We start from the raw sequence: 24144 nt of genomic DNA on the forward strand, positions 1-24144 counted from the left end.
CGGGCCTTGCACATGGCAAGATTCACATCTGGCCTGGTGTGTGTGTGCTCCCTGCTGTGCCGTTCATGAATTGTGTCCACTGGAGGGAGGCTTTTGAAAACTCATCAGACATCATCTTGGCCGGAACTCTGTCCAAGTCTGAGTACGACGTCATGATGTAGTCTGTTCTATTTAGGATTCTGTGAGGGCAGAGCATAAATGCTAAGGACTTTGTTTTCCAAATTATCAATGGTTTTGAGGACATATCATTGCACTCATTTGTTTGTTCCTCAAACTTTTTTTTTTTTTTTTTTTTTTTTTTTTTTTTTTTTTTAGTGTCTTCTGTGCAAACAGCTATGTGCCTCTGGGCAAGTTAACCTCTGCAAGCCTCAGGTTTTTTTTGTTTGTTTGTTTGTTTGGTTTTGGTTTTGTTTTTTCTTCTATTCGACAGGAATAATAAAACTCACTTCATAGGATTAACTGACCAGTTTCAGGCACGTGATAGTACCCAGGAAATGATAGTTACTAGTAGAGCCTAAAAAGCTGTGAATTTCGAGTATCAGTCAAGGTATGAAAGATATGCCAATAAATGTATTTAGCAACCTACAATGAGTTTTAACTGATGCCCCAGTGTTGAGGACTCTAAACACAGTCCCTGAGGAATTCTGGAGGGCTCCCCAGAGAAGGTGAGACATAAGTCTCAAGTAAAGAGCATCCCAGATCTTAGAATCAAGCTAAAATCAAGACCTGAGGGAGGTCTGCCCCTAGCCTCCAGTCTGCCACAGCACAATTGTTATTTTTTCATCTTTGAGTTAAAGAAACTGTAGGTAGGTGAAATGAAGAGACTCCCGCCCTTTAGATGCTACTAATACGTTCTTTTCACAAATGAGGAAATAGGTATAGAGAAGATAATTCTACCCCCCCCCCATACCCCTCCAACCCCTTGCCATGACACATTAGAGGTGGACCTATAATGGGACTGCAGGTAGTTGGGCTCCAGAGACCAGGATTGTAACCCCCAGACTCAACGGGATCATTGGCTATCATGGGAAGCACACTGGACTTAAAGTCAGACCAACCTGGCTTCTAATCTCTACCCCTGAACATACTATCTTGTGGACCTGGGGAAGCCACTTCCCCTCCTGAGCTTTGGTTTCCTTATCTGGGAACCGGAAATCGTGATGATATCCACCCTGTAGGACCCTCTTAGGATGATAAATACCATTCACGTGGTTCCTTAGAGTTTTGCATGGTTCCTTAGAGTAAATTATGCCTTTGGCCATTGTAGGCTCCTTACAGTTTACAAGAGCTTTTGCAAACATGGACTGTATGGGATTTTCTCAGAGACCCAGTGCCATATACAGAAGAGAGATTTTAATGTCCCTTCAACAGATGAGGAAAAGTGAGCAGGAGAGGGAAAGAAGGGTGAAGGGAAGTATTTTATTTTATTTATTTATTTTTAAAGATTTTATTTATTTATTTGACAAAGAGAGAGAGATCACAAGTAAGCAGAGCCGCAGACTGAGAGAAAGGGGGAAGCAGGCTCCCTGCTGAGCAGAGAGCCCAACGTGGGGCTCAGTCCCAGGACCCTGAGATCATGACCTGAGCAGAAGCATAACCTGCTGAGCCACCCAGGTCCCCCAGGAAGTATTTTAAATTCCCCATTTCTTCAACAAATACAAGCTAAGCAGCTATTATATTCTAGTATCACATTATCTTGAGGGGTAAAGGGATTAACTTCATTTTCTTAACTGAGGAACTGTAGCTCCAAAACACTATATAACTTGCACATGGTCATAAGAACCAGTCATAAGCAGTGCTGGGATATAAACGAAGGTATGTGTAGACTTGAGACATGGTGGAGTGATTTGCCCCATGGTCATAAGACAGTAAGGGGCACAGCCAAGGAAGGCTCCAACTGTAGTCTTCCAGGAACAGATCCAGTCCTCTGCCACCCCAGCATGTGGGTTAAGCCTTCAAGTCAGCTGGATTCCAAATTCTAAGCAAGCATTAACTTATATAAAAGGTTAAAAAGCTAGAACCCCAGAGACAGGAATTATCACCTTCCTTGATTAAACGTGGGAAATCTTCCCATTATGGATAAGATTTGCTGTCTACAGGAAACCTTCTCAGACATAAACTGATCCTATCTTCTAGCCAAAGTAGTTTGGAGGTGGCTTAACTCCAGAGATTTAAGAAGCAGACCCACCTACAAGATAAACAGAAAGGGATCTCTGACTTTGTCTAGTGCAGTCTACCACAAAGTCTGGGAGAATGATGGGTGTGGTTTTATGATAAGTGCAGTCAGAAGGTCTATATGGATTCTGGAAATGAGAGGGTGACCTGGAGCTGGAGAAATGGGGTTCAAGTCCTGGTTTCTCCACTGTTGGCTGAATCATTCAACTTCTTTGTGCCTAACCATCTTCATCTGTAAACTGAGGCAATAATGTCTTTTTTCTTTCCCTCCCTTCCTTCCTTCCTTCCTTCATTCCTTCCTTCCTTCCTCTTCTTATTTCTTGTGCTACCACAGGATTGTTTGAGACTCTAAAGGCATAATGGATGATTAAACTGTATTGTACAAAATCTCCGATTTTCTTTTCTTGAGGAAAAGCCATGGAGAAGAGTAAAAAGAATCGGTGAGTGAGACTATTTCTCTGCATCACCAGCACAAGCCAGAGGAGAGAGGCTTTGGACAATGTGGTCAGTAGAAAAGTGCTGTGTGTCCTGCTTGTGAGGTGTTTTACCAGTTTCTATCTTATGAACACGGTGATGATGACAATGATTGTGCCATAGTACTTTGCTGTTTACAGAATGCTTCCACATGTGGTTCTTATTTTCAATTCACCGAGTTGATGATGCACTCTCTTACTTTCTGAGCTTTGTACCATGCTGTTACTGCTACCTGGACTATCTCTTCCCCCTCTTAGCCAGACGGTTTATCCTTCAGTATCAACCTAAATATCTCATTCGCAGGGAAATAATTCCTGATTCATTCTACTTCCACCCTCGGTGAAGAGGATTTCTGAGTGTTTCTCATCCCATAGTTCATGTTGTAACTGCCTGTTAATGTGTCTGTATTTTCCCCCATCTTCCATTTCTGAGACCCGGGATTGGCTCTTGTTCATTTTTGGACTCCCAGAGCCTAGAACAGGGTTAGGCACATGGGTAGTGCTCAATGGATATTGCTGTATGAATGAGTGAATGACCTTGACCTTGACACTTGGAAGCCAGATAGACACCTGAGAGGTAGTCCAAGCCAATTCTCCATTTCAGATGATGGAAAAATCTAAGAATTAAATAACAGTCCTAAAGTCATCCTATCTGTTCCTTGCAAAGCCACACTGGACACAGCCCTTTGATTGGTTCAATATTATTTTTCTATTTGTTCCCAGTCTGTGGTCTCTATGCGATTTCAGAATGATGTTAGATATTTAGGTACCTTAGTCTTGGGCTGGGAACACTCCAGATGTTGTAATGGAAAGGATACTCCAGATGATGTAATGGAAAGGACACTGCAGCTACCCTGACTTCTCCCCTTCTTCATATCCAATCAATCACCAAAACCTGTCACTTTGAACTCTCAAGAAGTTCTTGCATCAATTTCTTCCCCTCCATCCCTAATCATTCCATGACAAAAGACCACCCAATCTTGAGCCCGGACACTGTAAACTTTTATTAATTGATCTCTTCTTCTGATGCATCCTCTATGTGATATATATAACCCTTCAGTGGTTTCACATGAATGGCTTTTAATGGCTCCTAATGGCCTTGGAGATAGAGTCTGAATTCCTGAATGTGGATTACAGGGGCCGTCCATTGCATGGCCCCAGACTTGTACCACAGTTGTTATTTCCCCACCATTCCTAGGCTCACTCTCTGTTATAGTACCTCTGAACTATACAGAGTTGCCAGGTCACACCAAGTTATTTCAGGTCTCTGTGCATGTGGCCATGCCACTCCCCCTACCGGGAATGCCTTTTCTCTTCCCCTCCGTCTCCCGGTTTTGCTTGACTCACTCTTACTTATCCTTCACCTGGGCTCATCCTGGGCTGGACCAAGAGCTCACATAACAACATTTGCCCACCTCAAGGTCAGAAACCAGTTCTGCTCATCTATATAGCTCCAACACTTGGTTTAACAGGTGCTTAGCCAATGTATGTCAAATTAGACTTTATCTGGAATTAAAAGAGGAGTTTTAATCTTACTAGCTATGCGATCTTAAGTGTACCATTCTCCTTCTTCAGACTTCAGTAGAAATATATTGTGTAACTACTACATGTAGACATGATAGAAAGTTTAATTTCCTCTACTGTGAAGTGGAAGAGGAAGGGGAATTACTGTACATCATTTTGGAGGTCCCCTCAAATTCTAAATGATGTACCGTAGTTCCCACCTCAATTCCACTGACGTTAACATCACACGATTGTAATATGGTGTAGTATGTCAATGGCAGCTTTGGAGATCCGTTGTAGCATGGTGGTTGAGAAACCAGACTCGACATCTGCTGAAGAGGTTGTGAACAACTGACTGATGTTCTCTTAGAGAATCAGTTTCTCTGCCTCAAAAAGTAGCACTAGTAATAAGGCTTTTCTTGGGCTGAAGGGAGAATCAAGCGGGGTACTGTGGGTGATGTGGTTTGCGGACCCTCATGCTTAGGGTAACTGTAGGGAATGGCTCTTAGTGACCTGTCTCCCATAAGAGGGACTCAAATGAGCTGTGAGTTTCAACCTCTGATAGGTGGTACAAGGTGTGGATTCTGCTATCGTAGACTTAGAGAGACTGGGCTTGAATTTTCCATCTAGGGAAACCTTCTAGCCCCAAAGGCTGGAAATTAGCTAACTTCCCTTAGTCATAGATGCCACAGGGGCTGAAGTCCTGAACTAGCTTCGCCAGTGTCCATGCTTGGGAAAGCCTTGTGTGGGCATAGCCAGGGGCTTGGGTTCCTTTGCTCTTTCGCCATGCTAGACAGAGGGTTGTTTTGTTTGTTGTCAAAGTGGAGGTTTTCCACCCAATTCCCCTTTATCCTCCCACTTGGGAACATGTCCATTTCTTGTTGGGGCAGGCTAGACTGGCTTTCCGAATGATACCTTTGAGCTAGATGGACAGCCTTGATCAGCAGGATAGTGGGCTGGGGGAAAGGGCAGCTATGCCATCTCTTCCTTGCTGCTGGGATGTGTTGCCATGGATACCAAAGGCAGGGAAGCAGCAGAAGCCGAAGAAAAATAAAAGCCGTAGTATGTGTCTGTTTAGGTGTTCGTGTGTGGCATGTGCGTGGCTGCACTCTCCTGTATGACAGCCAGAGGAAAAAGAAAGGTGGTCATTTCTGAGGGGCCCTGACATTTTAACGATTAGGTTGAAATTGTCCAAGGTGGATTAACACTTCCCTTCACCGTATTAGGTGGCCCCCTACATGATGCTACATAGTCAGAACAGGCCTCAGAATCCTGGCCCCTGTCTCTCTTCCTGTTCTTTACCAGAAGCAACAAAGAATGCATTTCTTAAGTGCCCTGTGTGGCAGGCACTATGCTAGGCTCCAACATTTCTTTCTTGCTTCTATCATGACAATAACCCCGCAGGGTAGATGATGCCACTCTTGTTATATAGATGGGGGGGGGCAGTTAAAGAGGTTAAAGGTGCCGTTTGAGAATTCAGAATGCCTGAGTGAATCGCAGACCCCTCTTTCCTAGTCGCTGCCCTGTGTCTCAGTGTCCACATCCGGGCATTGGGGGGAGGGGTCAGGCGAGGCACATGGAATACTCAACACAGTGCCCCATGAATGATTGCTGCTGTCACTGTTTTTTTCCCAGACAGGTGGAAAGGAAGGTGTTTTTAAAGTCTTTGTTACTATATAGTAGCTCCCAGGGGATAAGTGCTCCACACAGGAATGGAAAGATAACGTGATGGGTGTGCCAGCTGTGGGGGACGCCGTAGGACTGGATGGGTTATGGCCAGGATCTCGAGGGGGCAGCCGCTCCCGATCCCTCTCACTCCATCACCTGACCTCTTTTTTCCTCCCCACAGTCATCTGACTCAGATGTTGGTTTGACTTTCCCAATCTGAGAGGGTTGTGTCTCTGGAAATATTTAGGAATAGGAGGGGCAATGGCCCGTCTCTGAGAGCAGGACCGGACTCTAGCCGAGCCGGGATCCTGTGACCATGGCCCTTTCAATCCCCGCCCCACCCCCGCCAGGTCTCTCCCACCACCTCTCAGGGCTTTGAAGACTAAAGAAGTATTTCTCTGACATGGCAGGATAATGGGTCTAATGGGCACGCTTTATTTATTTATTTATTTATTTATTTATTTATTTTTAATGGGCACGTTTTAAAAACTAAATGCTTCACTCGGGAGTACAGAAAAAAGATAATCATATTGTGTTTTTAAAAATCATGACTTTAATCTGGGGAGGATAGTAACCTGGCGTGTCATGGGTATCACTAGACTCTAATCCCAGCCCCAGTGCTGATCAGCTCTGTGACTTTGGGCAAGTCACCCCAACTCTCAGGCCTGTATGTCCCTGCCTCTAATATGAGAGGGCTGGAACTAGTGGCAGTCATGTTGCTCTAACATCCCTTCCATGTTGGTCCTCTCTGACTTTATCCCCAGTTTCTCCTGGCTTAAGTAGGTCACAATTTCTCATTGTGAGAGAATCCTTCACCATCATCAACCCAACTCCTCACAAGACAGTAGTGTCCAAGGGCACCTGGATGGCTCAGTGGGTTAAGCCTCTGCCTTTGGCTCCGGTCATGATTCCAGGGTCCTGGGATCAGGGCCCGCATTGGGCTCTCTGCTTGGTGGGGAGCCTGCTTCTTCCTCTCTCTCTGCCTGCCTCTCTGCCTACTTGTGATCTTTCTCTCTGTCAAATAAATATATAAAATCTTTTAATATATAAAATCTTTTAAAAAAGATTTTATATATTTATTTGACAGACAGAGATCACAAGTAGGCAGAGAGGCAGGCAGAGAGACAGACAGACAGAGAGAGGAGGAAGCAGGCTCCCTGCTGAGTAGAGAGCCCAATGTGGGACTCGATCCCAGGACCCGGGATCATAACCCGAGCCGAAGGCAGAGGCTTTAACCCACTGAGCCACCCAGGCGCCCCTAAATATATAAAATCTTAAAAAAACAAATAAACAAACAAACAAAAAAAACAGTATCTAGAGAAAACCATCCTTACCTGCTGTTCACAGGACTTTCCCATGAGACTCCCATGATCTTTGGGGTGACCTCTCTCTGCTTTTTCTCTTTGTCTGGGTGGGGACAGCCCAAATGCTCTTTGGAGAAGCACAAATTATTAATGACGGTGATTTGTGTTTGCACAAGGCTTGAGAGCTTACACCAGCATTAATATTATCTGTCCCATAGCTGGAATGGGGTAGAGCAAAAAGCTTAGGTTCAACTTCAAAGTCTATACTTTTAACCACCCTGCATTACCTGTGCCTTCAAAAGAGCTACCTCAGTTGAAGTTGGAAGTAACCAACATTCATTAAACAAACCAACAGGTTCTATTTGGATTTTATCTTAAAAAAAAAAAAAAAAAAAAAAAAAACCAAACCCACAACAAAAAACAAAAACAGAGCCCCTTCCCATATCCAGTCACTCAATTTCTCCTCTACCACAAATTTATGAAATGCTTACTATGCATAAGGCACTATTTTGGATAATATGGTTGAAAATTAGTCTCAAATACAGTGGCTGCACTCAAAGGGCTTTGAAATCCAGAGGTAGCCAGATATGGGTCCTTAGCAGCGAGTGCAGTGTAATGAGCTGCGGACTGCAGTTGGAAAAGCACATGGGTTTTGGAATTTGAATCCTGGTTTTGAGTCCTGGCTCTGCCTCAAACTAATTAAGAGTCTTCAGGTAATTCAGCAAATCTCCCTGAACCTATCACATAGCAGTAGCAATACCACATAGGATTACTATTGGAGTTGACATGCCACAATGCACATAAAGGACCCATATCAGTGCCTATCGCTTATGGGAAGTTAATATCTATTATTTGTTATTATTATTATTATTAATCATCGGCACCGTGGGAGGAAAAGTATGGCTTGGTTAATTCCACCCTGGCCAAAGGCTGAGGAGGCTCCTTGTGAGCTGTGCCCTGAAGTATGAGTAGGTTTTACCTATGTGGAATCCTGGCTTGGGGTGATGGGGCAAGGGTGGGGCACGGGGCATTTCAGGTAGAGCGAATGGTGTAAGCAAAAGCATCAAAGGCCTAGCAGATTTGTAGCCATGAGTAAGTTGGTGTGGCTCCTTGGTAGGGGTGGGGTGGAACAGAAAATGGTGGCAGATTACAGTGGAAAGTTGGCATCATAGACCATAAAGGACCTTGGATGCCGTGCTAAGGAAGTTAACCATGCTTCTGTAGCAAAGGGGAGATACCGGAAGTGTGTAGGAAGTAGAAGAGACATTTGGCTCAGGGCAGTGATCTGGGTGCTGGCCATACAGGTGTGATACATCCCACAGTGGGAATCCCAGAGTGTCTTGTCAGGCAGAGAACATGGAAGGAGAGGAGCGCATCCATCTCCAACGGGCCAGCCAGAGAGAGGAATCACAGTGAGCATGTCCCCTAGGGGGTCCCAGGGGTCTGGAATTACAGTGTAGGAAGAAGGCAGACAGCAACAGAAGCCTGGGCCCTTGGGAAATCTGCCTAGGAACGTGGCATTTGGGGGAAGCCTTAACCTTGCGGGTGACAGGTGCTTGGGTCCACAGATCAGTTATCCGCTGCCCCATACGCCCATCAAAATTTCTCCATTAGTCTTGATCTCTAACCTGAGACTTGGCATTGACTGGGACACTTTCCATCTCTGGGCCTGTTTTTTTTCATGCTTTCTGGTGGTGGTGGGCTCCAGTGGGTGGATGCCTTTTAAGGATCTTCATTGCTGACATTGCTGACATTGACATTCATGGGGACCTTGAGCCTACCTGGGTAGGCTTGTCTCTCTCAGTGCCAGGTCTCTGCCCCTCAAGTGAGGTGAGAATGACACCAGTGAAGACTGTTTCTGGGAGACAGTCACTTCTAGGTGATTCCTGGTTAAGGGCCAATAACTAGGGTTGAGGAATTTCTAGGATTAGAACAAACCAGACCTAATTTACCTGGGCTGGAGTCCTATCCCTGTTTATGTAAAATAGACTCCCTGGTTTCCCAGTTTCCTTTTATCCTGATTTAACTTTTCTTTTTTTTTTTTTTTTCTCTCAGCTTTGCCTTTAGTCATCAGTGTTCCCACTTCCACGTATCCTTTGGCTTATAATTTAAACAACAATGACAGCCAAAACCCAGAAATCAACTGGCAGTAAATACAAAGGCTTTTTGTCAGTGGAGAAAAAGAGCAATCTACTGCATTCTTTCCTCCACCTGTAGACCATGCAGGGATGAGGACCTGAGGATGTAGCAAGTCACTGCCTTTGGGTAGTGGGACATCAGGTTACATCCAGACCAGAGGGGTACAGAATAGACCTGGGAATTGGGAAGAGGGAAAGAAAGCATGGTGGGCTGGACTCCTATATCTTGCCAGGAGCTACGCATATGGAACACATTGGAATATCCCAACTGGCTGGTAAGGTAGATGTCATTATGTCCATTTTAGTTAGGTGAACTGAAATCTTAGGGAGGTGATAGCTAATAGCTATAAAGCCAGGGTTCAAACCCAAGCTGATTCAGGGTATCTCTTCCCCATCCCCAAATACCAAATTCCATTCCCAGTAGAAAGGTTTTTGCCCCCAAGGCAAGTTATTCTTCAAGCCTCAGTTTCCTTATCTCTAAAATGATAATCAAAATTCTGGCTCTGAGCTCTTGTGTGGGTTTGAAAGAGATAATGAATGTGAAAGTGGTTTTTATACTGGAAAGCATCAGGCACGAGTTAGTCATTGTTTAATTTTATTATTCCCTGGGCAGGAAGGATCAAGCTTTAATGGTTCAGCAGATAAGGTAATCTCTCCCATTTTTAAGGATTTCAGATGTGGGGAAAGGTGAATCTACTCAGCGGGGAGAGTCTTCTCAGAATTTTCTCTATGGAATCAATCAGTCAATGCTATCTAGCCTCTGATGCGAGGGCTTCTCTAGGTGGTAGATTCCCTACTACTGGGAGGTTCCTTGATTTGTTAAAAGAGTTTATCTGCAACTTAGCCACCCTTCCCTGCCTACTCAAGCAGACAGGGACCTTTAGAGTCAGTAAACTGGGAGTCACTGTAATCCCCAGAATGATAGAGTCACTCTAGGGTCATCTGACTAGCCCTGGGTCCCCACTGTGTATCCATATTTGGGTACATTCTTTTTTTTTTTTTTTTTTTAAGATTTATTTATTTATTTGAGAGAGAGAGAATGCACAAGCGAGTCTTGTGCTGGGTTGGGGAGGTGGGGTGGCCAATGGAGAGAGATATGGAGGGGCAGAGAGATAATCTCAAGCAGACTCCTGCCGAGCACAGAGCCTGAACTGGGGCTCCATCTCACAACCTTGAGATCATGACCTGAGCCAAAATTAAGAGTCAGATGCTTAACCCACTGAGCTACCCAGATGCCCCTTACATCTGGGTGTATTCTTAAATGTCCCCTGGATCACTATTTAGTAAGAGCTGGACTCTGTTTTCCAGCATTCTCAGGGCTTATACTAGGAATCTGATCAATTAATATTTCCTCGTTTCTTCAATGTGTAAGTCGTCCACCCTCCATATAAACTGGGTGTTTATATGTGTCCCAAACTGCACCAGTGCCCAGGGGTACTGTGGTGAGTAAAATGGAGGAAGGTGACAGTGGATGAGATAGAGGGTACAAACATTTGAAAATTATAAATATCAGTTACAAATGGTGAAGAAAACGTCCTGACAGCCCAGAGATCATAGATCAGAGGGGACTTGGTGCTTTCCCTATGAACGGGACCTGAAGCCAGGGTGGCCGTGGCTGCGCTGGTGGCAGAGAAGGCATCCCAGCCTGAAGGGACAGCATGTGCAAAGGCCCTGAAGCAGGTGGGGAGCTTGGTGCGTGATAGAACCAGAGTGAGACTATGTGGCTTGAACCCAGAGGCAGGCAGAGAGACGCCTCAGTCTGGTAAGGATTCTGGCCTTTATCCTCAGAGCCGTGGGAAGCCATTGAGAAGTTTTATGCAGGGGAGTGACAAGACCACATGTGTGTCTTAAGGTCACTCAGGCTGCAGCGTGGAAAATGGATTGGAGCTGGGGCGAGCATGCAATCAGGGAGACTGGTTGGGATTATAAACTCAGGGAGCACGAAACCTTCTGCTTCTCCCAAAGCCTGTCAGAGGGCTAGTGCCATTTGAATCTCAGCTCTACCACCAGTGAGCTGTGCGATCTTGGGCGAGTTACCCAGGCTTGCTGTTTTTACAAGTTTCCACATCTGTAAAATGGGGAAAAACTAGTTCCTTAGCTTGACTAACTTTGTTCCCTTTGTTGAATAAATCAGACACCTGTCAGGAGTCCTTTACAACCCAGGCTGGGGAAGAGGCTGCCAAACCCAGTGACTGTGGGACCTGTGTCCCCTGGCAGGTGCAGACTAGTGCTGCCGTCCTTTTTCTCACTGGATGCAGTTGGCAGATGTGCGGTTGGCTTCCTGAGCCAGAGCCTGACCAGGGAGACGTAGCAGCAGCTGGAGTTCCTATTCCTTATGGCACCAGCTCCTCCTGCCTCCACCCTCTGGAGTGAGCTCTGTGACCATCCATCCTTACTTTGATTTCTGTTTTCCGATCTGTAAAGCACACTGATGGCCCTTTATCTCCAGGGTCAATATTAGTGATGTGCCACCACATCTCAGGCACTGTGGTAGGTTCTGGGGACATAAGACTGACCTAGTTCCTGCCCTTAAGTTTTCATGTCTTATTATACTTAAAACTACATACCTGAAAGTGCTTTTAAGATTCTGACACTGTTTATACTTATGATAACTGTAAAGGGATGGTAGGATAGAATTCTGGAAATGCTGTTTCTGGTGCCAGTTCCGTTTCAAAGGAACTAGAATAGAGACAGGTCAATTGGCTTTGATGAGCCTGAGTTTCTGCAGTCAAATGAAGGAGTGAAGAACTTTCAGGCCATCTTATTTTAAATGTTATTCTGTCACCTTTTCCTTCAAAATCTGGGTCCTCTTCCCCAGTTGTGGATATGGTTTCCTTTGGGCCTTCTTTTTTGTCTTATTTCAAAGACTCAAACTTGACTTTTTACTTTCAGTCCCCTCCTCATAGCAAATCCATGGGTCCCAACCACAGATGCTACAACAGTTCTGGTGAGTAATAGGATGAGAGGAGGGGACAATAGGGAGAGGTGAGGACCTTGGTAAAAGAAAGAAAGTGTGTTCCATTTAAAGAAGACAGCTGCTTTTCCGCTTCCCAAATGATTGCTCTATATAGAAATACAGGTTAACTTCTGTTTTCCTTTTTTAGGTTTTGTCCTCCTCTCTCCCTTCATCCTGGTCACACTGTCCCCCAGAACTAGGTGGCGGTTGCAGACTCCTCTGTGGCCTTCTGGCCTGCAGGCATAGTTTTCTAAACTTTTTTTTACACGACTCTAATCCAGAAGAATCTTCCCACCTCATCCCTTCTTCAAGAACTTACAGTGCTCCTTAGGGAACTCCAAGCCCATCCACTTCCCTTTACCCAGTATTTATTGAACACACTTACTAGGGGTAAGCACTGCACTATACCCTGTGGAGACTTAAAAAAAAAAAAAAATGAGTTAAATGATGAAAAAATTCTGTCACTTAAAAATTCTCACAGCCTAGGACAGAGTTTAATCTTTGTGTTACTTTAAACTTTAGAATATGATGAGAATGATGGACTCTTTCCAGAAGAAACACGCGCAAACACATTTTCCACACGTTCCGTAGAGCCAGCCTCTGTGAAGCCCGGCAGGTTAAGCATCCCCTTCTTCGAGAAGGTGCAACACTCAGGTCTTAGCGTGATGAGGAGAACAGAGAAGGGGATGGTTCACTTCCGGCCAGGGGAAGTCTTTCCGGAGCAGATCAGATGTCACTTGGAAATCACACAGGCCTGCATTTGAATCCAAGTGCTTCCGTTGACCAGCTGTGTGTACTCCGGCCAGTTCCTTGATTTCTCTGAGCTCCATTTTTCTCATCTGTGTAATAGCAATGATGCTCACTTCTCAGGGGGGGTGAAATGAGGTGACAAATGCGAAGCAGCGGGCTGGTAGTGTCCCTCAAGGAGCGTTGGTGCCTTCTTTGCAGCTTTGTACCTTGAATTGTCTCCCTTTTTTCATACAGTCTCCAAATGCAAGTTCATTGATACCCTTCCGGTCTGCTGGGGAGAATCTCACTGCTCCCCAAGCTCAGAGTGCTTGTTTGTCCCCTCCCTCCCTCTCTGGCTCTCTCCCTACATCCACCCATCCATCCATGTACTCATCCATTCAACTCAATTATAACCTGAAATATTCCCCAGGCTCCTCAGACTCCTCCCTCTTCTGGACAAGCCTGGAACCTCTCCCTACCTGTCTGGAGGTGGCAGTGAAGGACATTCTTTCATCTGAGCAACCTCTTCTGTGGACGGACCCTTGCAGGCCTGAAACATCAGGTGACTTTCTGACTCCTCCATCAGCCTTCACATCCAGTCAGTCCCCAAGTCCTCTCTGGTCTTTTGGCAAGTGATTTTTGTGTTCATTGGCCTGGACACTCCTCAAATATCGACCCTAATTGATTATTCCTGGTTCCTAGCTAGGTCCTTGTTAACTAGCCTCCCAGGGGCCACTATCCCATTTCTAATCTGTCCTAGACACCTGCACCAAGCCTAAATGGAAAATGACTATACCTTTCCATTTTTGTGTCCTGAGCATACGATACAGAGCCAGGCTATAGACAGTGCTTGTGGTAGGTTAAAGATGTCTCCCGTGTCTTTGCTTCTGCTCCCATGAAGAGGTAAGGTCTAATTCCCTTTCTCTTCTATCTGAGCCGGTTTTAAGGACTTGGTAACCAACAGACCATGTGGAAACAAGGTTGCAGAGCTTTTGAGACCATGCCATAAGGAGCCTTGCAGCTTCCATCCAGGTCTCGGGGTATTTTCTTTCAGAGCCAGGAGCCACCATGTAGGAAGTCTGACTATTCTGAAGCCACCAGGCTGTGGCAAAACCCAAGCCTCACGGAGGAGCCACTTGCAGGGGCTCTAGTTAACAGGTCAGCTGAGCTCCCCAGATGGCTAGAAGCCATTAGGGAAGTGGATTTCCAGAGCTCAGCTGATCCCATGAGTCTCAGAGATGAACTGTCCAGCTGAGCCCTTTCCCACTTCCTGACACACAGAATCATGAGCAAAATAAAATGGTTGTTCTAAGATTGTTAGTTTTGGTGTAGCTTGTTATGCACCAATAGATAACCAAAACCTGATCAAAACTGTTCATTGAATGAATGAAGTATTCAGTGTGCTGATGATGTCACTGCCTTATTCAAGAACTCTCAACGGCTCCCTAATACTGGAAAAACAATATTTAGTGCCTTTAGTTGGTATTCAAGGTCCTCCATAATTCGGGACCAGCCTGCTTTTCAGACCTTCCCAGATACTTTTCCAACATCATGTCTTTTAACTTATCTGTACAGCTTTCTCCGTTCAAATGTCCTTTCCACCCACATTCCCACCTCAGGACGTCAACATCTAACCTGTCCTTTGAGACCTTTGTCAGATGCCTTTTCTTGCCTTTCTGTCCCTACTTTGTTTGATGTTTTTCTAACTCTTCTTCCTTCATTTATCCTTTTCTTCATTTCTTACCTCTTCCTCCTGTGTGTGTGTGTGTTCAGGGAGGAGGTTAGGAAGTGGGGCCCAGGCACAGAAGGAGGCATACAAACATGTTGTATGTGGCCTACCAGGCATGAATCCCCTAGAGCTTGAGTTGGGACATGCCAACACATCAACTGGCACATTGTGTCCCCCAAGCCAGGTGTTCAAGTGCTTGAAAGGAGGAAGGGTATTTAGAAGAAACATAGGCTTTGGTGTCGGCTCAGATTTTAGATCATAATTGTGTCACTTGCTGTGTAGCTTTCAGCAAGATGCATAAACTCTCTGAGCTCAGTTTCCTTATTTGGATACTAGAGACCTGATCTGAAGGTGTGTAAAGGCCCAGCCCCATGCTTGACTCATGACAGGCCTCTGATGATGACTGCTTGCTAAGTAGACACAGCAGATCGGAACTTTCTGATGCTCAACGGCTATTATATCAATTGTGGAGAGAACTCTCCCCCATTGAAAATAAATAATTAAAAAAAAATTTTTTTTGAGAAGGAGCAAAGAACAAGAGAAGAGTGAAAAGGCACAGCGGAGGCTACCTGGCCAAGCCCAGCTGTATTAATCCATGTGATCGGTCTGCCCTATAGGGTCTCAGTCTTCTCATCTGTAAATTGAGCGGTGGGCACTGGAATCTAAGCTTCCCTCCAGCGCTGACATTCCAAGAGCATTAAAGAAAAAGGATGAATCACCCCTTCAAAATACCAATATGGGCTGGGCCCTCCCCCTGCTGTCCCCATCCAGCACAGCTAAGAGCTCTTAATACACAGCCAGCTTCCCCCTGCAGCTGCCACCAAACTTCAACCCCCTTTCCCAGGGGTCTCAGAAGCAAGACTGATAATGGACCCCTGGCCTTCTCCATCTCAACAGGGAACCAGATCCGGTTCCCAGATTCTGGGGGCCAGAGGGCCCTCCCCTGAGGGTGCTGGCTTTCTGTGGACATTTGGCTTTGGTATACTTGTGCATGAAGTGTGGGGAGTGTTGGAAGAGCGGAAGGAAGGAATAAAGGGAAGAGCTGAAAATAGAGGGCTGATGATTGATTTCCTGCAATCATGGCAGGAGGGCTGGACTGCCGGACACCTTGCCATTCTCTTCCAGGATTTTGAAAAAGTGGATGAGTCTGTTTCTGTAATGGTTCTAATCTCCATCCTGGGGAGGCACGGTGCCCCAGCAGCTGCATAGATTCATAAGCACAGGCTGTCAAAACCGCAGAAGACACCAAGATCAATTTTCCTCCTTACAGGAGATAGACACTAGGTGACCACAGAGGACAGTTTTCTTGCATCTCTGCCCAGAGCTCTCTACTCCTTTCCGAGTCGATGCTATTATTAGTATTATCAACATTAATAATAATGGAGACGTAACCGGCTGTGCATTAGTCACAATGTTCCAGGAGCCAGCACCTCCTTCCTTCTCTTCTGGGTCTGCCTGAATCCTCCTGGGTCCTCTTCTCCACGTCCGGAGCGGCTTGGGGCCCTGTCCTTTGGTCTGTCTGTGCGGTGGTCTGTCTCTTGCCCGTCACGTCTGCAGTAGCCCGGGTCCTCCTAGCTCACACCGGCTCTGGCTCTGAAAGCCGAGAAGCTCGCCGGCTGCGAGCGGGTTTTCCAAGTGGGCAGGGGTGGGGAGGAGGGGCACTGGCGGGCGGGCGGGCGGAGGGAGGAGGGGGCGTCGCGGAGGGGAAGACCTCGCATTGTAATCCAATGACATTGCCAACGTGGGGGTGGGGGCGCTGGCCTCAGCGCGCTCTCCAAGTTTTGGCTGCCCGCCCAGCTGGGAATAACTCTCTTCGCATAATTCGCGTGTTTACCAGGCATGAAAATTCTTGCTTTCGGCTCCCCCCCCCCACCGCCCCGTAAGCCCCCTCCCCTTCCCCCTCCCCACCACCTCCGCCCCTAGCGAGTGAAACTCTGTCTAAAAAAATATTGGCCCGGGGCACAGAAAGTTTTGCATAAATTCATAAGTGATGAATGGCTGATTTTAACGTTATTTGGGTATTTGTCAGAACTTAACAAATATACATGGGGACGGCGGTTCATAAACTTAAACATCTCAATATCCCCTTTCTTCTGGAAATAAATTACGTTTGTTTGCCGGGCTTGGAGTCTTAAGGTAGCCGACATTAGGAATATTTTAAAAGCCATCATCCATCGAGCATGTCTCCCAGGCGCCAGGAAGATTAAATGAAAGAATCATAAGATGGAGGTCTTTAACTTTTAATCCTTTTACAATGAAGCCTCAGATAGTCGCGGGGGCAGGGTGCCCTCTCTGGGGGGAATAATGCCGTTATTCCTCGGCTCTCAGTTAATGAATACCCTAACGTCTGTCCCACGGCTGACGGAGGCAGCGCCGGGGAGGGGGCTCCGGCTCCCGGGCCAGGCTATTGAAATGAGGAGCCACCGAGGCTGCGTCGGGAGGGAAGAAAGCGCCCGGCTGGAGGGACAGGGCGGGCGGGGCCGGGGGCATTGAGACTGCGCTGGGGACCCGGCGCAGGTTTGAAATAATTAGCATAGATTCGCTGGGACTCCAGCCCCGGGGTGGGGGGGGGGGGGGAGGGAGGCGCGGGGAGGTGGCAGGGGGGCGGGGAGGGAGCAAAAGAGAGCGACTTTGGAGTCCAAGATAAATAAAGGGAGCGCTGAGCAGTGTCAGGAAGCCGGCCCACGTGGAGCTGCGCGGATGGGCGCCACTGCGGACTGAGGCGGAGGGACGCACGCGAGTCGAGCGCCAGCCCCAAGAAGTTGGCTTTTTAAGGGGTGGGGTGAGGGTGATATTTTGCATTTAAGGGGTAACACGTCTTCTGCTCCTCTCTAACCCCAAATCTCAAAGATCCCCGTTCTGCGTTCTCCTCCCTCCCCACCCCCAAGCGGAGTGGGGGTGGGGGGCGCCCCCTGTTCCCGACTGCAGATCCCAGTGGTGGCTTTTTTCACCCAAATTCAGACCCCTCTGAAATCCTGACCCTCAGAGTCCTCCTTAGGTCCTGGGGCACGCGGGCGGCGGGGGAGGGAGGCGAGTGTCAAGTCACCCAGCTGCCCCCAGCAATTCCAGCTGAGGGCCTAGGGTTTGGGGGGCTCAGACCTGCAGGATCCCGGAGCCAGAGTGTTGATTCCAAAGGACCGGATCGCCTCAGCTTGCATCACGGCAGCTTCCGGGCGTGCAAAGGGTTAACATAGGCTGGTTATTGATGGGGGGGGGGGCGGTGCGAGGCGGGAGGGGTGGCGGGATCTGGGTGGGCGCGCTCTGATCTCCCCCCCCCCCCATTCCTCGGGGGTCAAGTTTCAGCGGCACTCCGCCCCCAGGGTAGGTGTGAAAGACACGTGTCCCCATTGTGAAGGGCCTGTCAGGCAGGACAAAGGGGCCGCCCACCCTCCCTCTACCCCCCCCACCACCGCCCCTTGGCCCAGCCTGGGGTCAGCTCCAGGGGGCCGGCTGGGTGTCGAGGTCAGGACTGGCCGGAGCTTTGGTGACATAGGGAGAAAAAGACGGGAGACTGGGCGAAGGCCACGTGATGTTCGAGTGAGGGGTTTGAGAATAACCCCCCCGCCCCCCGTGAAAAACTGAGCGGTCATCTCCATCACACCAGAAGAGGAGATGAGCCCCTTCTCCCAACAGGCAACGTAAGCACAGCGGCACCCCTACCCGCCCCTTCCAGCCCCCACACCCCCCATCAATCACCAACACAGAGAATCGCAGTGTCGAGCGCAGTCGATTTTAGTGGTTTTCTTTAATCCTGCTCTGCACTTCTTTCTCATTTACTACACGGGATATTATAAAGAATAAATAGCAGATACTCTTAATTTACAATGATTAGTCATTCCATTTGTTCTCTATATTTACAATAACTGTAAAATAACATTGAACTCTATAGCTTCTTCGAGGTCCAAGGAAAACCAAAACACTTTCCGAAGAATGGAAAATAGCTTTTTAAAAGTCCTTCTACAAAAGTTCTCCCCTCTCTTTGTACTTTAAGAAAAAATAACTTTTCCCCCCTGCTTCGCCATGCGAAGGGCACTGGAATATAAATAGCAGGTTAACATTATTAGCGACAACCAGAATAAGTCTCTCTTTGCTCTGTTCTTTTTTTTTTCCTTTTGCTTATTTTTTTTTAAAAATACAGTAGAAGCCGGTAACTTTTAACGTATAATACTGACCTTTTAATAAGTAAATTAAAACTGGGACCGTATATACACACACATATACATTCCTACACAGTTAAACAGTGCATTACATGAACCAGAAAGCTAGGTCTCTGTAGCCAGAAAGGAAAAAAAGTTCATTGAATCCCCTCGCGAGAGGGTGGTGGAACTGGTTGGAGACGGTGCGGGGGGCGGGGGGAGGGCGTCAGTGGGGTTCCATCAATTGTCCGGGTGCTGGAAGGGAACCCCGAGTTCTAGCATGAGCACTTGCACTCGGAAATGATGGGGTACTGGATGGGAATCCAGCCGCAGCGCTGGCCCCCGCGCCGCTGACAGCGCCACCGCAGCACAGTGAGGTGCACAGACTTGGACGGCTTGCACACCATGCCCTCGGGCACGGAGCACGAGCGCTTACTGAAGCAGCTGCCCACCTTCACGTAGCGCGGCCAAAAGCGGCTGCCCAGGTCGTTCCACGCGTACAACACCGGGCAGAAGGTCTGCGACCACAGCCACATCTGTAACTTCCTCCGCAGCTTCTTGCTCAGGCGCTGCTTCTTGCCCGGGGCCAAGCCCTCAGAGAACTCCAGCCCTTTGATCTCGCTCGGCATGGCCCCCGACGGCCGCTGCCGCAGCAGCTGGTCCAGCTCCGCCAGGTCCTCGGCGCCCGCGGCTGCCCCCCCGCCCCCACCGGGCCGGTCCTCGGGGGGCGAGGTGGCCATGAAGCCCGGGTCGTAGTGGCCCCCGAGCAGCGAGCGCAACAGCGTCTCGTTCAGATCCTTCTCTTTGGGGTCAAAGATAGGGTCCGGGTGTTCGATGAGGTCCACCAGGGGCAGGTTGTCGCTGGGAGCCGGGCGGATGTGGAGATAGTGCTGGCCGCCGGCCGGTGCCGCCCGCAGCCCCAGGACCACCACCAGGGCGTAGAGGGTGACCCCCAGGCTGGGGCAGCGCTCCATGCCTCCGGCGCGCGCCCGGGGCTGCTGCTTCGTCCCGCGTCCCCGGAGGAGAGCACGCCGAGCCCGCGGCGCCGCAGCGCTCCCCCGTCTCTCCGGAGGCGGCTCACCCGAGGCTGGGCAGGCGCAGGGCCGGCAGCATGAGTCGCCGGGAGAGCCCTTCGCGCAGCGCCGGCTCCCACCGGGGCGGAAAGAAGGCACACAAGTTGGTCGCAACTCCTCTCCCGGGTCTATTCGGGCAGGCGGCCGCGGCGGGGCATCCGAAATTACTCCAGGGCGACGGCGGGCGCGGGGGGCGCCGGTTCCTCGCTGCCTTCCCGGGCCGGCGGCGGTGCAGGGCGCGTGGACGAGCCGCTCTCCCCTCCTCCTCCTCTTGCTGCTCGTCGTCCTGCCGCTCTGTGCAGCGCCGCTGGCCCAGCGGGTCCTAGGGGCACTTCCCTCCGCCTGCTCGGGGCTCCGCGGCCGGCTCTGCCCGGCGGACTCCAGCGGCGGCGGCGGCGGCGGCGTCCGCGCACGTTGGCACCGGTTTGTCTGTCTCGCAGGGTCCAAGCCTTTAAATTTCCTGCACTTTCAGCTCCATCACCATGGAAACCACTGACTCTCTTGGCGTTGCCCCCTCCCCCTTCTTCCCCCCAAACAACAACCCCACCCCCCACTTCTCCACCCCCGAGGAGCTGGAGCAGCACAGGCTCTGGGGGAAGCCGCCTGCACTCGCCGCGGCGGCGGCTTCGGCAGCGCCCAGGGCTGTGCCCCGCCGGACCCAGATGCCCCGGGAAGCCGACAGTCCGGCTGCCCGCCGGAGCTCACAGGCGGCGGCGGCGGCGGCGGCGGCGGCGGCAGCGGCGGTGGCGGCGGCGGTGGCGCTTGGCAGGTCTCCGCGCAATTTTCTCTCTCCCCCACCACCCACCCCCCTTCTCCTCCTCCTGCAAAATGCACCGCCCCCCTCCTTTCTCCTGGAGCAATGCAACTGGGGCTCTAGGCGCCCCGCCAGGGCCAGTCCTGGGGAAAGCTCTCGGCGGCGCTGGAGCCGGGCTGGAGGGTGCAAGGGCCGGTTTTGGGGGGTGCTCGAGGTGGGACTGTGAGGGTTCTCACTAGCTGGGTGCTTTGCACTGGGAGGGGAGCAGCGGGGAGGTGCTGGGGGCTCGTTTCTTCGCGCAGTCCTGCGCAAGGAATTTCTCCATGTGCATGGACCTTTTTCCCCGGGCGCGTCTCGCCTTCCTCTCTCCCAAGCTTGGTCTAAGTCCCCTCCCCCCAGGGCGTACACACACACACAACACACACACTAAACACACACACACTAGACACCCACAGACACACTTGGAGCAGGAGGACTCCGAGAGCCGCAGCGTTCCGCAGCGTGATTTAATTCCTAGGAAGCACTCCTGCACGTCTGTTACTCGGGCCCACGAGGGGGGTCCGCTCCTCACCCTCCTCCTCTTGGCCGGGTCCTGCACCCTGAGTGGCGGAGCTGCAGGGGCGCGTCCGGCTCGCCTGCGGCTCCCCTAGCTTGCCGGGTTCCGCGCGGCTGCTGCTTGGCTCCCTGGGGGCGGCGCGCCCTCTGGTGGCGCCCAGCAAGTCCTGCACTTGGCGCTGGTGGGGGCGGCCCTGTGAGGTGGGTTCATCTGCTGTCCACCCTGCCCTACCCAGCTTCTGCTTCTGTGTCGGTGTCATTGTGTGGACGTGCGTGTGTGCGTGTGTTTGCGTCCGTGAGCGCGCTGCTGGGCCTGTCCTGGTTCCGTCGGTTCTCTCCAAGCTCTTCAGGCCCTCAGTGTAAACAAACTTCCTTAGATTCCTCTGGATGCCCCCCAAATGTCACAAGAATATACTGCACCTTTTGCTTCCGCTAAATCGGCCTCAGTGGGCAAGAGTGGAGACCTAAAACTTAAGAAAGGTGAACTGGCAGTAGGGGGCCCCGAGTCCTGCGTGGGATCTGCCCTCATATGTTGACCCCAGACAAGTCACTTTTGTGGCACCATATTCCTTACTTTCTGCCTTAGTGACATAGCTGCATTCCTCTTCCAGCCCTACCTTTCCGTGATCCTAAATCAAGCTGCATGATGTTTTCTCTTCCTAAAGCATATTGATGGGAGATGGATTTTGAAATGACACTTCTGGTTAATTTTCTCTTGGATGAAGAACTGAATCTAAGCTTTAAAACTCAAACTTGGTTTCCTTTGCGGTGGATGTGATTGGAGTCTGGAAAAAACTGAAGAAGGCGTTGGAGGAGCTGACTCAAGTATTCACCAGCATTCCATGGAGTGGAGTTAGGAGGTCTCATTGTGAGAGCCTAAATCACTCTTCTTTCCCCAAAGATCTGTTTTTTCCTTTCAACCTGTGTTGTCTGTGCCCCAGCAACCCCCCCCCCCCATGAATTTATCATCTGTCTAAGGAAGAAAACACACTTTCTTTCACAGAACAGTCTTTCTGCAAAACCTCAGCAGTTGGGAGGGATGGCCAGTTTCAGCTGAAAACATTTTCTTAAACATTCTCAAACTTCCAAGCCAGCAAACACACACACACACACACACACACACAGAGAGAGAGAGAGAGAGAGAGAGAGAAATGAACTGGAGATAAGAACAACTCATTGGTGGTTTGAATTGATTTGATTGGGAAATGGTGCCACTAGAAGCTAGCACATAGGAGGCTGTTACACTGTACCCTTTTCTTTCTAGTGTGCAATATGGGGGCTTGGCGTTGGTTTGTTTTCCCAAGAAACAGTCACCTGTTTCCTAATGAAGCAGTCACCAGAACGATTTTGTCACTGCTGTGATTTTTAACTGGATAAATAATTTTTTAAAAATATTTAATTTATTTATTTCTCAGAGAGAGAGAGAGAGAGAGAGAGAGAGAGTGAGCACATGCAGACAGAATGGCAGGAAGAGACAGAGAGAGAAGCAGGCTCCCTGCTGTGGAAGGAGCCCAATGTGGGACTCGACCCCAGGATGCTGGGATCATGACCTGAGCTGAAGGCAGCCGCTTAACCAACTGAGCCACCCAGGCATCCCTAAATAATTTTTCAGTGAAGAGTTCAAAAGCTAAGTTCTGGTTCAGTCCCTGAGGTGGTAGGCTCCAATTTCGAGACATTTTATTGTTCTGTTTTCTGTTTCATCCATCTTCTCTCCTTCAGATCACCTATTTTTGTTTGAAAACCAACCCATTTCCTTCAGTCCTTTATTTAGGTTGGGTAAGTTTGACTGAACAGCAAAAAAGTTCCCTCAGGAATGAAAAACAAACCATGTTAGACAATAGATTGGGTGACCTGGTTATACAGTGTCCACTGGGTAAAGACAACAGGGAGAAACACAAAAGAGAGAGACTCACGGTCGATCACCGCCCTCCTAGACTTTTGCAGTCCAGTTAAGCAGGGTATGACAAGCATATGAAGAAAACATCCAAAGAGTGTGAGGAGGGAAAAAAAAAAATCTATAAATTCCCATAAGGCTGTAGACCAGTGTTTCACAACTTTTAAAACCCAAACCCACTTTTGATAAATATAACAATTTCATGTCCTCCTTTGTTGTTTGAAATTTTGTAATATATTGTGATGACTGAAAAAAATAAAAAAGCCAAAAGAATTAGAATACAAACTGTAGTGTTTTTAAACTATACTGAGCCTCTTTCACTGTGGGGTTGGGGTGGGGGGGAGGGGCGTCTTGGGTTGGAATGCTGGCCCCGCCTTTCACCAACTGTATTACCTTCTTAGCATAGGCATCTGACCTCCAAACCTCCATGTCCTCATCTGTAAAGTGGGGATGACAAGTACCTCTGAGACTCCTGCTACATAGAGGAGGTAGAGAATGTCTAGCTTAGCACAGCACCTGGCGCAGAGTGCATAGTGGGCGGTATTCTTTTCACAAATCCCAGTTCATCAGGACAACCTCACTGCCCTCAACTGACCAGCCATCTCAGGTTTGGGCCAGAGAGGCTGGAAGCTACTGGGGATGCTGTGGAAATAACTCCAGCACCTTTGAGCCTGCTTTCTGTCTACTTAGCATGTGCAACTGAGCTATTCTCAGTGGCTGCTGGCCTTCAAGAGTTTGGGGGTGGGGCAGAGACCTGAAATTCTTGGGGGACTCCAAAACCCAGCCATTTCAATGCCTTTGAGACCCTATTGAAACAAGGAGCTTGACAAGCTGGACAAAGTGGGTTGTATTTCTTTAAAAGGAAGCTGTGGGGAGGCAGATGGACCTGTACAGAGAGGGATGGCTATCTGCTCAGCTTTCTGATCAGGCCCTAGCCCTGGGGGGTGTTTGGATTTGTGTGGAGATTGGGTAGGGACTCAGGCAGCCACATGGGAAGAGTCTAGCGAATCAGGTATGTAGATCCATTTTGGGCTATTCACATCCCATGATGTCTGTG

The 24144-nt window shown here is 49.0% G+C and overlaps 1 protein-coding gene across 1 annotated transcript; it reads right to left on the minus strand.

Annotated features, from left to right (window-relative positions):
* Positions 1-18403: 18403 nt before the first annotated feature.
* On the minus strand, positions 18404-20631 carry NOG (noggin). The gene has a single exon (XM_082706785.1). It carries the CDS (start codon positions 19783-19785, stop codon positions 19087-19089), a length of 699 nt encoding a protein of 232 aa, XP_082562911.1. The 5' UTR covers positions 19786-20631; the 3' UTR covers positions 18404-19086.
* Positions 20632-24144: the final 3513 nt, after the last annotated feature.

This window comes from Mustela nivalis, assembly GCF_964662115.1.
Source record: "Mustela nivalis genome assembly, chromosome: 17".
Lineage (NCBI taxonomy): Eukaryota > Metazoa > Chordata > Mammalia > Carnivora > Mustelidae > Mustela > Mustela nivalis.

Excerpts from the sequence above, each read along its gene's own strand:
- NOG (XM_082706785.1), bottom strand. The coding sequence starts at position 19,785 with ATGGAGCGCTGCCCCAGCCTGGGGGTCACCCTCTACGCCCTGGTGGTG.